We start from the raw sequence: 15,462 nt of genomic DNA, 5'->3' as shown, positions 1-15,462 counted from the left end.
TTTTATTTGGCTTGGCATTCGGCCCAGCATGCTTTCTCTCTAAAGAAACTGGGAAACAGAGAAGGCAGCAGCTTCACTTTTATTAAAAAAAGATATTTCTCATCCCTGTGGGACCCCATGAAACCCTGTATTTCTGCAGCAGTGCTTACCAAGTCATAATACAATAGAATGGAAACATTCAGTTAGTGTTGACCTGACCGACTTATCTCAGACATGAATGGAGGGCCCATTGGGATTCTGATTATACTGTTAACATCATATCAGCCGTTTGCGGCATCTTCGTTTTTATTGCTGTGACACAACAAACAAGCCATCTATATAAAAAGAGTGTGTGTGCGGACCTGAATAACAGGCCTGGGAAACACTAGGAAGTGCTTCACTTTCTGAAAGGAAAAGCTTGAATAACGATGAAGGGTCAAAAGCTTAGAGAATCTGCTTGTTTCTTTTCATTCAGGTGGAGTGAGAAAGGCTGTATGCGGATAAGAGGGCTTTATTACTGCTTGGTTTTCTTTTAACAGTATTTCAATTCACACAGTATCGTACCAGAAGGGTGTTTGCTGTACAAACCACACCTAATGGCTGTGCTCATAGATCCATGAATAGCCATTTGATGTTTCCTGTCGAGTTCTTGATTGTGTAATAATCTGTCTGGCCTGTCTGTATGTCTGGGTTTAAATCTCACATCTGTCAAAACTGAATTAATAGAAGAAAAGAATGCCTTAATCTTTACTTCTGAATCAGTTTGTCAAGAATATTAATAAGCTGCTTTGAAAAAAAAACAAACGATTTGACAAGTGTGATTGACCAAGCATACCTTTTTCAGGCCTGTAGAGGTTTAGCGCCCTCTATCTGAGGTTAATTGAAAAGCAGCTTGTATCAAAGAGAGGCTCCTCGTGATGTATCAAAGAGAGGCTCCTCGTGACGAGGTCATCAGTAGCAACAGCTGTGTGCAGTCAGAGGGTAGAGGGGGAGGAGCCCGTTCTGGAACGAGTTCTTGTAACTAGATTACAATGAAAGAAGTACAGATTAAGCCGAGCCTTGGTCAAGCAAAACGTGACTTCAATTATTAACAGCTACAGCTGTAGGCAAAAGTGTTACATCACCTAGAAGTCCAGGATTGAGACATGGTTTAAAATAAAATAATAATAAATGAACATAACTTAGATCTCTTATTTAACATCATGTAATCAAAGAAACTAAAATGATATTGCAAGAGTCTGCCGGAAGCCATAATAGTAGTACAGTATTTCATGTTAGATTTATGAATGGCACATTTAAAAATGTGTCCCTAGTATTTGGAAAACTACAAAGTGGTGTGTAATTCAATACTTTAACATGACTTTGTTCAGCAGGTTTCATTCGACTTTATGAAGCAAAAAGAGTCAATTCTACAGGGTGATGCAAAACTTTTGCCCAAAATGTAAAGTGTTTCCAGCAGTTATTTACTTGAGATTCTTAGTCTTACCCCATAATTTTGAACCTTTAGAGGCTTTCAAGGAGGACAATATCTCATCCTTACACAATAGCTGACACAGATTCGAAAGGTCATGGAACAGAGGTCTGCAATGGCACAGTGACTGAAGGAGCCTGAGCGGCCATGCCGAACATCGTGATCATCAATGGGGTGCTTCATGATACTCTCAATGATCATCAATGGGGTGCTTCATGATACTCTCAGTGATCATTAATGGGGTTCTTCATGATGTTCTCAATGATCATCAATGGGGTGCTTCATGATACTCTCAATAATCATCAGTGGGGTGCTTCATGATACCCTCAATGATCATCATTGGGTGCTTCATGATACCCTCAATGATCATCAATGGGGTGCTTCATGATACTCTCAATGATCATCAATGGGGTGCTTCATGGTGTTCTCAATGATCATCAATGGGGTGCTTCATGATACCCTCAATGATCATCAATGGGGTGCTTCATGATGTTTTCAATGATCATCATGGGGGTGCTTCATGATACTCTCAATGATCATCAATAAGGTGCTTCATGATACTTTCAATGATCATGGATCAGCCAGGGTTCACATATTACCCAATCCTCAAGGTAGCCCTGCAGCAAACGAATGCAGAAGAGGACTGTTGGTGTGTCACGCACATATGCCAGTGATAGGCAGTTGTTTTATCTTGTTGTCGATAGATCACCGAGTGCACAAGCTTAGCATATAGATAGAGGCTGGGCTGTTTGATGGAGCTGACCTCTTGGGATTCCTGCAGTTATTCTCAAATGTCATGTGTTGGCTGGGATTTGCAGTTCACTGAAGATTTGAAAGTCTGATATAGGGCACATTTCTATCTACACGGCTACCGCTTACACTTATTATTTTAAATCTAAATTGTCAGAATGTATCAGTAAAGAATAAGCACATGGGAAGATCAAGTGAAATGACTGGAAACAAATAAACTGTGACTCCATGCAACTGGTAGCTTTTCACAGACACATCCTGGCTGGTTTTCCGTCATGTCAGAGCGTGAAGATCACAACAGATAATTGTAGTGATACTGCCCTTGATACTTCAGTGTTGACCAAGGATGTTGATGAGATGTCTTGAACATAATACAAAGCACTTGGTTTTCACAGGTCTCTTGAGTCATGTTAAACCGTGATTAATATCTAGTCATTCCTTGTCAAGGGGCGATCCTGCAGAAATGTTTCTGACAGCCTCAAATGATGCCTATACACTCACAGAGAGTGCAGTCTAATGGTTGTCTAAACACTTAATAACTGGAAAAACGTTTCATCGATCCAGCGTTGCATTGCAATGGGATCTTAAACTCTTAAAGGCACCTCGATGCTGCAATTAGTCTGGAGTCACTGACGTGAAAAGCAATTATAGCAATTTTCATGATGACAAGAAAGTATCAAAGCTACTGTCAAGCAAATGACCTTTGTTTCAGAGTTGCCAGCTTCCACAGGGGTTGAGTATGCATTGGCGCATAACGTGGCAGTCAGCGGTGGTATTGTGTCAGGGCATTCGGTAGAGAGGGCTCGGAAAGTGGCAAGCAATTTGCGCAGTAAGAGATACAATGCATAATTTTAATTTGAAAAGGAGACTTGAAAGTGGAACACTCATGCGTGGCACACTGTGAATGAAGCAGGGGGATAACAGTTTGTGATTGCAGTTTTTTAAATGCACAGATCTTTGTCCTTCTTTCAGGAGCGGTACTGTACTGTTGTTTTAATACACATGCATGTTAGACTTATGTGTCCACTGACATCGTTCAAGCATCATTTATGACAAAAATCATCATGTGAAATGATCATACAATTTATTTTAAAAAGCTGTAATCTTCTAGGGATCTGTGACTGTATAGAACCAGAAGCACCGATGTTATTATTATTATTATTATTATTATGATATGATATGATGATGATGATGATGATGATGTAAGTGTGCTAAGGGTTAAGGATCAGGAATGCATAAATAATAAGAATGTAATTAGAACCTCGTTCCTATCACTTCCTGTGACCCAGCCTGAATGCTGAATATTGGAGCAAATTGAACTGTAGCTCACAGGACACTGGTTTTAGCACTGACTGATAGCATAGTGAAATAGAAGAGGATTGCAAGACACTCCACTCCCCTTCTAGAAGTCGGGATTAGAAGCAGCATAGCGTATGTGAACCTCACATGCTTTTCTTTCTTGTTTCCAGTTACGGGGATATGGTGCCAAAGACGATTGCTGGGAAGATCTTCGGCTCGATCTGCTCTCTGAGTGGCGTGCTGGTAATCGCTCTCCCGGTCCCTGTCATTGTGTCCAATTTCAGCCGGATCTACCACCAGAACCAGCGGGCAGACAAGCGGCGGGCTCAGAAAATGCAGGTAAGTGTGAGAGCAGAGCTCAGCCTCAATGGATCTGACACTGCACCTGACCTGTGAAAGTGCAGGTAAGCACGTCTCAGTGTGAGAGCAGAGCTCAGCCTCTGACCTGTGAAAGTGCAGGTAAGCACATCTCAGTGTGAGAGCAGAGCTCAGCCTCAGTGGACTGACCTGTGAAAGTGCAGGTAAGCACGTCTCAGTGTGAGAGCAGAGCTCAGCCTCAATGGATCTGACACTAGGAGTGGTGAAAGATGAGCTTGAACAAGGGAGCGTACATTGTGCTGATATAAACCCCTGCAGAGAGAGAATATTGAGAGCAGGGTCTTGATCGATGTGTGTCTGCTTTGGAATAACTGCGTTCACTAATAGAAAGGCACATCTCTGTGTCACGTTATTCTGAGTGGGTCCTGCTGCTGCCTGCCTTTACCTGCTTTCAGCTGCTTTGTGCTTGTCTGGAGAATCCTAAACGCCAGGCTGAACAGACTTCTGCATTCCATTCAAGTAATGTCACAACATGTCCTTTCAACACTGCATTGTTGTAGGAGGGAGCGTGATCTGGATACGGTACATAGGGATAGGGTTAGGGATAGGGTTAGGATTAGGGACTGGGTTAGGGTTAGGCATAGGGTTAGGATTAGGGTTATATCATGCAAAATAATGTACCCATTAAGCAGCCTACATTGGATAATAACGTTGTAATGATGTACGTAAACACACAGTAATTAGAGGCATGTCATGAAAAGAGTTATTCAACCCAATCAGATGACAAGACATAACCTTCAACTTTTCTATACATGAGGACAGTTTTAGTGGTATAATTAACACTAGAACAACAAACGCATCTCTTTGCAACATTCATGTTAAATGAGCTCACAATCTGAGCTGAATTAAAAGCTGTCCCCTCAGCCAGGACTTTTATCTCCCATATGTGTTCATGATGATTTCTTAATGAACGCTCCTCTAATTGTCTGTGTAATCACAAGACCATTGGCTTTATTCACATTTCAGCACCATTAAAAAAGGACTCTGCTGATGAGGAATTAATTTGACAGCAAATGAGGTTGAAAAAAAAAAACAATGTGCACTTTTCAATGAAACGCTGTCAAAGATGAATAAGCAGAGGGTGGCAATAAAACTACATTTCAGGGAAATCGAGTTCAAAGAGAGTGAAAGTGTTATTCTCCGAAGAGAAGGGTGTAATAAATGTGACACTATTTAAACTCGCACTGTATCAGTCTGTTTTTGTTTGCACTTCTGTGTGCTTCAGTAATGAAGTCCAGAGTGCTTTCTCTAAATAACATTAGTGTCCTACCAAACGCTTTGGAAATATGAATGTCTTGTTAGAACGAGAGGCAACATTGACGTTCCCTTTGCCAGCTCTGGCTTTCACATCCCATAATATACCTCAGCTAGTGGTAGCTTCTCAAGACCAAGTAAAACAGTCGCGTAAACAGCTGGTGCAGAAACGAAAATATCCTAATTTAGATTCCACTGGCCTATTTTTATCCTGCATCCTTCTTCATTTAGCTCTTGTTGTGTATTCTTCTATTGCAAACAAACAGCCATCTGTGGCTCTCAGGAATGAACACCCAGTTTACCAGGGCTGTACCAGAGCCATCTGTGGCACTGTTAAGGTGGCAGAGTAGGTAAGGTTACTTTCATATTTCCACTTGTGTAAACATGTGAGCAAACTACCAATAAGCTGCTTCTTCCTGTCAGAGCTGGCAGCGACACTGTTTATTAACTGCGGCAATTTAAGAGTCTATTTTGCTTCAATAAAAACTGAAGTGCCTTTAAAGGAAGTGAAGTGATTGTTGTTAAAAGAATCTAATAATTAAGCAGCCCTGTGAAGAGAGCTTCTATAAATATGCACATTTCCTGCAGCCATTTCTACAGCTGCTGCTGTATATTCCCAGTGTTTTAACTGTTTTAGATGCTGCTGCTGTATATTCCCAGTGTTTTAACTGTTTTAGATGCTGCTGCTGTATATTCCCAGTGTTTTAACTGTTTTAGATGCTGCTGCTGTATATTCCCAGTGTTTTAATTGTTTTAGATGCTGCTGCTGTATATTCCCAGTGTTTTAACTGTTTTAGATGCTGCTGCTGTATATTCCCAGTGTTTTAACTGTTTTAGATGCTGCTGCTGTATATTCCCAGTGTTTTAATTGTTTTAGATGCTGCTGCTGTATATTCCCAGTGTTTTAACTGTTTTAGATGCTGCTGCTGTATATTCCCAGTGTTTTAACTGTTTTAGATGCTGCTGCTGTATATTCCCAGTGTTTTAACTGTTTTAGATGCTGCTGTATATTCCCAGTGTTTTAATTGTTTTAGATGCTGCTGCTGTATATTCCCAGTGTTTTAACTGTTTTAGATGCTGCTGTATATTCCCAGTGTTTTAACTGTTTTAGATGCTGCTGCTGTATATTCCCAGTGTTTTAACTGTTTTAGATGCTGCTGCTGTATATTCCCAGTGTTTTAATTGTTTTAGATGCTGCTGTATATTCCCAGTGTTTTAACTGTTTTAGATGCTGCTGCTGTATATTCCCAGTGTTTTAATTGTTTTAGATGCTGCTGTATATTCCCAGTGTTTTAACTGTTTTAGATGCTGCTGCTGTATATTCCCAGTGTTTTAATTGTTTTAGATGCTGCTGCTGTATATTCCCAGTGTTTTAACTGTTTTAGATGCTGCTGCTGTATATTCCCAGTGTTTTAATTGTTTTAGATGCTGCTGCTGTATATTCCCAGTGTTTTAACTGTTTTAGATGCTGCTGCTGTATATTCCCAGTGTTTTAATTGTTTTAGATGCTGCTGTATATTCCCAGTGTTTTAACTGTTTTAGATGCTGCTGCTGTATATTCCCAGTGTTTTAATTGTTTTAGATGCTGCTGTATATTCCCAGTGTTTTAACTGTTTTAGCTGCTGCTGTATATTCCCAGTGTTTTAATTGTTTTAGATGCTGCCGTTGTATATTCCCAGTGTTTTAACTGTGTTTGCCTGCAGTCCTAATTGGGGCTGACAGAGTCCCAGTTGTAATAGATTTGATCTGGATGTGCTGCTGATGGAAGTGATCACGTCTCATTTGAAACCGCTTTCGGTCCCATTGGCAGATGGAAACGTGGCTCTTTTGTAGTAAGCATTAAATAAATCTCTGTTTGTGTTCATTCTGACTTCTTGCCTAAGAACAGAAGGAGATGGCAGCAGGAGAAAGCTGGGAAGTCTTTCATCTCCACAGAGTAATGAACATCGCCGTGGAACAACGCCACCTCGTGTCTTTAAGTGGCTCAATCAAATTATGTGACTATAATGAGCTCTGCACAATTAAATTTTCATACTTCTTCTATCCACTGAAAAAAAATAATGACACAGCTGAATAATTTTAACTTTCAAAAGAAAACTGTTTTTAAAGAATTGAAAACTTGTCAGAGCTAATGTGATTACCAGTGTGCCATTGGGGGGGTTGGAGGGGGGGGGCTGTTATTAACAGAAATACTGGTTTCAGTCTCTGCTATTTCATTTACAATGCAGTGATCCTGAAATGAGAAAGAAGGCTCTTCCAGCTATTTAATTACCAGATCAAGGAAAACCTTTAAGCCGTTGGACACATGAAAGTTGAACCCAATTGCAAAGTGTTCTGAAAGGTTTGGGAAGGAGATGAGGCGCTCAGCCCATGACTGCTCATTGCTTGTTTGTATATTCTCCGCCCGCCTCTGAGATCTCCTTTTATAGGACATGTTCCCAGTGTTTTAGACCACATTACTCCACCTGGTAGGCTATTCCATGCATTTAGAGCTGTAAAAAGAAAGCCTCCTACCCTCTCCGTTCTCAAAGACACAAGCTTACCTCATTGTTTTCTTTTGACAGAAAGTGAGACTGGCCAGGATCCGAGTGGCAAAGTGCGGAAGTTCCAACGCGTTTCTCCACAGCAAACAAAACGGCCTTCTGAGTGAACAGCTAGAATTAACGGTAAGTAAGCATGATCCTTGCTTTCTAGAGAGTCTTAGAACTATAACGCCCTTGTTGTTAATGTGCAGAGAGTATTATAATACTGTATTACAGTGCTGGACAGTGTGGCATTGTTTACTATGCAATACTTCTGTATTATACATCCAACTGGTGCGTGCATGTATACGGGCGGTGCTTTCACGATAGTGATTAAAGTAACTGCACATACTGAATACTGAAAGCCCTGATCATTCAATACGATAGCACCGTCTGGCACCAGCATGGTACCACAGCCCTGCAAGCCTTGCCATGGTTTATTTAGAAAGTGAAGGCTCCACCTCCCCCAGTCGCCACCTTTCTTCAGGTACCTCGTGGTTGAGGGAATGGGTCTCTGTGTTTTGTAGCAGACTTCCTCACTGCAGCTGCAATAATGCATGCTTGTGTGTTTATAGCTACAGTGGAGGGTGCAGCCACTTCAGAGTGAACCTGCTTGTTCTTCACTGGATCCACATTAGCCAATGCATTTTAGATGCTCTGTGATAAAGGGCACAGGCTATTTTTAGACACAGCAGCTGCTGAAATAATTTCTTCGCTATATCTGCGGGGAAACACAGCTGAACCCTGTAAACCGTGTCTGATTTCACTTGTACCTTTCCTTTACCCATCGCCACTATGAGTCAGTTATACTATGACGAGCTACTTAAAGCAGCTCTACTATCATATTCAGTTTTACACTAAGGATTCCTGGAGAAGTGTTTCCTGTATTCTTCAGTGAGCTTCATCGGAAACCCATTGGCTTGTCAGTTTGTTTGCATTGCCAGTCAGTTTTAGCTGCAGTCAGACAAGACTCTGATAACACTTTACATTTTGTCTCTTATTACTGTGTGTTTACATTGTAGTTACACAGTAAACAGCGTGCTTACCAGTAGCGGCTCCTGACTTTAATAAGTGGGGAGGCTAAACAGCAAAACCTGCTTTGATATGTTAGCCAATAGCAGTTGAGTAGACCTTGGAAAGCAAGACGTAGGCGGAGCCACTGTGCCTCTTGTGAGGAGCCCCCACTGGTACTTACACAGAACCGCAGTGTCACTGTGCAACATAAAACATGGTAAGAGGAACAACGGGGAACTGTCACATAAACGCTTTCAGCTCAGAGAAAAACGGGCCCATTTCAAATAAAGTTGAGAATGTAATCTTTACAGTTGATAGGAAGTTATATAATCTGCACTCACTCACAACAAGTTTATTTAAAGAGCATCATTTCATTTTGTTAACTGGAGGGAAATCTTTTGGAAGCAATTTCAATAAACGCAGAATGTTTTGCATATTTGAATTCAATTAACAAGCCTCTGTTCATGCACTAATTAAATCCAGCCAAGGCAAGATGTGCTTGTCATGTGAAGCAGATTTTGCATTGTATACCGCTCTTGTACATTTCAGACTGATGAGTGAAACTGAGACGTAGGACAGAGGTTAGGAGACTCTTCTTTACACAGAGAGTGGTGGGGCTATAGAATGGCTTACCAGAGTTACCCAGCCGTCTTGTTGATGTTGAATCACTGGGAACCTTTGAGACCCAGCAAAGATTTGAGATCAACCACCTACTGGGAAGGGGACGAGCACTGATGGGCCTCATGGCCTCCTCTCGTCTGTAAACGTTCTTATGCTCTTAATTAATGGCATCGTGCTGTCCGGATTCTCCCCTCTCAGACACTCTGAAACCCAGACCTCTGTCTCTCAGAAGCAGCGAGCGGGTCCACCGTGATTCACTGTGTTGTATTGCAGGGTTCCTCGGAGGAGGAGAAGCAGTTAAGCAAATCCACGTCAGTGATAGAAAGCCAACACCACCACCTGCTGTACTGCCTGGAGAAGACAACCGTGAGTAACCGAGCCAGGGCTTGAGCCTTCAACCTCACTGCCTGTTAGCATCACACAGTGTAAAGGGCCATGCCTGTAGACTGCACTGCATTGCTATGTTATAACACCACAGCCTGTGTGTTTAACTTAGTGTGGTTTCAGCTGCTGTGAATGCAGTACTGTGTATCCGCTCCCAATGATTTTTAATGAACACACTAAATAAAGATATAATAAATATTGTTAAAAAGTACGTTTCTCTTGTAATGATTTATGATTTGAAGTCATTCTGAGGGGTGCTTACTGCAATTACTCAAATATTCACTCTGGTTTTTATTATTATTATATTATTATTATTTATTATTATTATTACTGTGATTATTTTGTAGCAAGTCTGGGTTAAGAGTCTTTCGTGTGGGTTCAGGAGCTGCTCTTCAGTTCTACTTGCTGCCATGAATGTCTTTATCTGAGGCTAGAACAGCCATGCTGGGAGCTGCCACTTTGGCTCAAGTCTCCTTTTGTTTTGCTGGCAATACACTAGCTGTGCACTAGATGGTGCCGGTGTTTACTAATATAAAGATGCTTTGGCTGAACTGGCCTCCATTACAGATATCAAGGGCAGCCAACAAGAACTAAAGGGCAGCTCCTGAAATCTGAGTCAAAAGCACATTAAATCACAGAAGAAGACAAATAAACACAGTGTCTGAGTAATTGCAGTATCTCAAAATGATTGCAATCATAAAAGGTACATTCAAACTGTCATTAGAAACCACTTAACCTTAGTAAAGCTTCATGCAGAGCTGCAGCGAGAGAGCAGCAAGTTCATTACCCTTTGAACCCTGCCTGCGTGGAGCGGAATGCTGGGCTTGACCCTCGGAATGCTGGAATGTCGCAATCAATGGTGTTTTTATCTTTTGTTGGCATGTTACCCTGTAGGGATTGTCCTTTCTTGTGGATGATCCCGTCTTTTCTGCACGAACATCTACCTCCTTCAAGGTATTCCATTTTTATCCACTCCCTTCATTTGTGTGTTTGAATGCTTTACAACTTCACAATGTCTTTACATTTGTAAACTGGAACAAAAACACAATCAACACAAATATTTAACCACAGCAGTGCGTGTTGGTGCACAGGACAAATCTGACGAACAAACTGAGAGAAAAAACTGAAGATGTGAAACATTTGTCATTCAGTTGCATGTGTTTCTTCCAGATGTTAATGAACATTAGTCTTGCTGGTCACACATAATAAATCTTTTATTATTGATTTTTAAGTCTGTCTGAAAATGTCTGTCAAATATTCCCCCAGTGCAATTTTTTTAAGCAAAGATTAGCGTATTCCACTTTCCAAAATGTTGTAAAAAAATTCCATACCCTTGCCCTCGCTGTGTCTCCACTCCCTTCCTCTGGTGACCAACAAGTTTACATACTGTACCTGTGTCTGACTTGGTAACCCATTCCATACCCTTGCTCTCGCTATGTCTCCACTCCCTTCCTCTGGTCCTGGTTTCTGTCCTATGTCTGATTTGGTAACCCATTCCATACCCTTGCCCTCACTGTGTCTCCACTCCCTTCCTCTGGTCCTGGTTTCTGTGCTGTGTCTGAGTTGGTAACCCATTCCATACCCTTGCCCTCACTGTGTCTCCACTCCCTTCCTCTGGTCCTGGTTTCTGTGCTGTGTCTGAGTTGGTAACCCATTCCATACCCTTGCCCTCGCTGTGTCTCCACTCCCTTCCTCTGGTCCTGGTTTCTGTGCTGTGTCTGACACTGCAACTCTAGGGGTCCTGTCTTCATCTCTTCAGAACTCAAGTCCAGCCTGGTTGCTCTTCACTGGACTCCCTCTGAGACCACATTTTCCTTTGTGGAGGACATCATTGTGCATTCTCACCAGTACATTATACCAGGGATTCCCAAAACATAATATTCAATCTGAAATGCACAAGAGCTCACAATATTGTAAAGCCATTTGCAATTGCAAAAAACAACATCCTACTCCAGACACAGCATGCACATTCCGTCTGCCTCCAGGCTTGCTTGTCGATCGAACTCTCTGAATTACTTCCCAGTCCTTTAGTTCAAACATGGCAGATCAAACCGGCATGTTTCAAAAGAGAAAGGCGCTGTGTCTGCTTCCTCAACCTTGCTTTCTCGTCCCCAGAATCATGAGTTTGTTGACGAGCAGATGTTTGAACAGAACTGTCTGGACAGCATGCAGAGCTACCCGTCACGCAGCCCCTCCATCTCCAGCTCCCACGGCCTGACCAGCACCTGCTGCTCCAGACGAAGCAAGAAGAGCAGCCACCTGCCCAACTCCAGCCTGCCAGCCAGCCGGCTCCGCAGCATGCAGGAGCTGAGCACCCTGCACATCCAGTGCAGCGAACAGTCAGCGCTGTCCTCCAGGTGAGAAACAGGGCAGTGTTGAAGAGTGCAGCCCCCTGTCCTGCAGGTGAACCAGGGCAGTGTGGAGGAGTGCAGCCCCCTGTCCTACAGGTGAAACAGGGCAGTGTGGAGGAGTGGAGCCCCCTGTCCTGCAGGTGAAACAGGGCAGTGTGGAGGAGTGCAGCCCCCTGTCCTACAGGTGAAACAGGGCAGTGTGGAGGAGTGCAGCCCCCTGTCCTGCAGGTGAAACAGGGCAGTGTGGAGGAGTGCAGCCCCCTGTCCTGCAGGTCCTACAGGTGAAACAGGGCAGTGTGGAGGAGTGCAGCCCCCTGTCCTGCAGGTGAAACAGGGCAGTGTGGAGGAGTGCAGCCCCCTGTCCTGCAGGTGAAACAGGGCAGTGTGGAGGAGTGCAGCCCCCTGTCCTGCAGGTGAAACAGGGCAGTGTGGAGGAGTGGAGCCCCCTGTCCTGCAGGTGAAACAGGGCAGTGTGGAGGAGTGCAGCCCCCTGTCCTACAGGTGAAACAGGGCAGTGTGGAGGAGTGGAGCCCCCTGTCCTGCAGATGAAACAGGGCAGTGTGGAGGAGTGCAGCCCCCTGTCCTGCAGGTGAAACAGGGCAGTGTGGAGGAGTGCAGCCCCCTGTCCTGCAGGTGAAACAGGGCAGTGTGGAGGAGTGCAGTCCCCTGTCCTGCAGGTGAAACAGGGCAGTGTCTTTGCTAGGGATTTCCCAGGCAGAGTGCATTGTGTATATTCCATATAGTCTTTAAGATATCAAGCAATCCTATTTTTTATTCAGCAATGATTTTCCTTTTCTGTTGCAGTCGTTCCAGTCTAAACATGAAGTCAGACGAGGCTTTCAGAGCGAATTGCAAAAGCTCTCAGATCACCACGGCGATAATCAGTATCCCCACACCTCCAGGCACCAGCCCAGAAGAGGACAACAACCATCCTCCCAGCCCCGGCCAAGCAGCAAACATCAACACGACAGGAAACATGAACATTGTCAAAGTGTCTGCATTATAAACAAGCAACACAAGGCTGGGACACAGAGCCCTGTTCAGATTGTTGCAAACTGCGCCTGAAGGCAAGTGGAACTCCAAGCTGAGCTTTGCAATGTGATGCGCACTGGTAAGGGCAAGTGGATGGAAGTCTGGCTCAGTTTTGTACTGGAAACGATTACCTGCCCAGCAAGAAAAGAACGCTACAAAAGTCGAATTCACAAGTGCACAAGCATCTTTTTCTTTGCCGGTGTTTTAATGGCTGATATCAAGGGAAATGCAGATGTCTGAACATTTTTATTTTAGAAAAAAAAAAATGTGCGTCTGTTGAGAATCACAAACTGATCCATTTTATTCATTTTATTTTTGTGCGTGAGTCACTTTAAAAGATTTCTGTATATTAGAAAAATGATCTGCGGCCGCCGATGGCTCATCACACTGAACGTGTCAGATAGCTTTAACATATGTAGAATGTTTTGTAACAGATATGGCAGGCCAGCGCAATGCGTGTGAGTAATGTTACGTGACGTTCATATCCATGTGAGAGACGTGCTTTGGTAGACGCTGGCTCTCTTCTGCTTTACCGGTTCTTTTACTCTCAGTTGTGTGTGATTAGATTGAAATGTGTCTGTTCTTCTACAGCCTTGATGTGTGAGAAACGATTTGGTCTTAGATTGTTATTGAGACATTTCAATAGTTTAAACAGTATTACCATTACTGTGAAACACGAAGCACAGCACATCCACGCAGTAAATACACATCTCTGGTTAAGATATATCTCTGTTCACCACCTCTGTGTTTTATCCCTCATGAGATGCTTTCTGTCACAGGCAAACACACAATATTTTAAGGCTTTTTGCTTACAATTTGACTGGACATTTTCTGTGCTAATATGTGGCTTCCTTATTGTTTGGTACTAGAACGCTGTTTGAATTCCTCACTAAAAGGGTACACGCTTTCTGCCAGCAAGCAAAGCTTTTGAAACGGACCTGTCTAATAGGTCTCTGAGTTCTCAGCACTAGAAACGATTGAGAGACCTGCGCACATCAGCTATGGCTGCCTGTGCAATTGTATTAATGTGTTGAAATAACTCAAATTCTCAACAAGTACAAAATAAATGTTACCTTCGAACTGAGCGTTTTGAAACAGTCAAGTTAAGATACCCAGGCATTCCACTACATGAGTTGTATACTGTAGATAAAAACAAACAAGATACATTCTGTACAATAAATAACTTTGAATGTTTCCTGGAAAATCCTGCCATAAGATTCATTCCTGGTTGCAGTGTAAAGACCCATCCTGCTTCACGGACACCCGATTGAAACTCTACTGGCAGACACATTCCAGCACCAGCCCCACAGCCTCTAATAAAGGACCACTCTAATGAGACCAACATGCTGTAAACCACAAAGCATTGCTTTTAATCTGAAACCTTGCAACATGGCACCACTCGTTTTAAAATAACGTGATCAGGTGAATAAAATAAAGCTAGGTGATGCCTGGTTTACATCGTCCACTTTGAAGGTTAGAGACAAGTCTGCTTCTTTTAATAGTAGCCCTTGAACTCAGTGGGGGGGGGCTGGTTCACTAGCAGGTGGAAAGTTGCTCCTTTGTAGTCTGGTTTAGCGACACCTGCAGGTCCACACATTTCTATGTGGAGAGTGTTTTCTATTGATAAAGTCAAGTGTTACTTTTGACATCTGAATGTGTAGGTTTGACTTTGCGTTGGAGGTTCCCCTGTGCGTATTCTCCTCTGATTCATCAGGGTGTGAAGCTCACCCCTGTGGAAGCTGCTCATGCTATTATTTACTATATGTTTTGGTAGAACATTTTGATGTATTCAACAGCTTTCTCCAGTTTCTAATACTAAGGAAAAAACCCATAACATTATGACCTGATTTTGTCTGTGTTGTGCAGAATATGTTGAATGTTGTGAATCATTTCTTGTGCCATCACTGTACCCCTGTAATCAGGCTGCTAAAATCACTGTATTTGCAAACAAATACAAACCTGTGGGATTTGATCATCAAACGCTTGTGATTTCATTTTGTTTTCTTTGCGTTTCTTTATCTAATTGTGCGTGCGTGTGTGCGCGCGCATGCATGTGTGTGTGTGTGTGCGTGTGTGCGTGTGCGTGTGCTTGTGTGTGTGCATGTGAGGTGGGAGGTGGGAGGCAGCCAATCTTTGAAGGAACAAAATGATCAATTGGACATTAGAATAAGTTATGACATGTATAGCTTCGACCCATCAAAATAAAATAACGATTCACCATTTTAAATGACATTTCCTCAAACAGTTACCCATGATAACGTGCACATTCAGGTTTATAATTTCAATTTTTACAAATATTAAATACTGTACAGCAGCTTACTTTTAATACAAGCATGTGTAAACATGGAGTGGCAGCTTTACAGTGTAACATAAGAAGACAGAAACTATCTCAACACATGCAAGAAGT

General features: G+C 42.7%; 1 protein-coding gene across 2 annotated transcripts in view; it reads left to right on the top strand.

Annotated features, from left to right (window-relative positions):
- Positions 1-15,026, top strand: part of LOC121300357 (potassium voltage-gated channel subfamily D member 3-like) — a 56,274-nt gene extending 41,248 nt beyond the window's left edge. The window contains exons 3-8 of one of the 2 annotated variants that reach the window (XM_041228921.1): positions 3,670-3,838; positions 7,696-7,797; positions 9,562-9,654; positions 10,567-10,626; positions 11,788-12,029; positions 12,828-15,026. In XM_041228921.1, the coding sequence (XP_041084855.1) occupies positions 3,670-3,838; positions 7,696-7,797; positions 9,562-9,654; positions 10,567-10,626; positions 11,788-12,029; positions 12,828-13,029 (868 nt within the window). In that variant the 3' untranslated portion in view covers positions 13,030-15,026. The remainder of the gene's footprint in view (positions 1-3,669; positions 3,839-7,695; positions 7,798-9,561; positions 9,655-10,566; positions 10,627-11,787; positions 12,030-12,827) is intronic. The other variant, XM_041228922.1, reaches the window with a different exon arrangement.
- Positions 15,027-15,462: the final 436 nt, after the last annotated feature.

Source organism: Polyodon spathula, chromosome 25 (assembly GCF_017654505.1).
Source record: "Polyodon spathula isolate WHYD16114869_AA chromosome 25, ASM1765450v1, whole genome shotgun sequence".
Taxonomy (NCBI): Eukaryota; Metazoa; Chordata; class Actinopteri; order Acipenseriformes; family Polyodontidae; genus Polyodon; species Polyodon spathula.
This window is presented reverse-complemented; position numbering and strand designations above follow the sequence as displayed.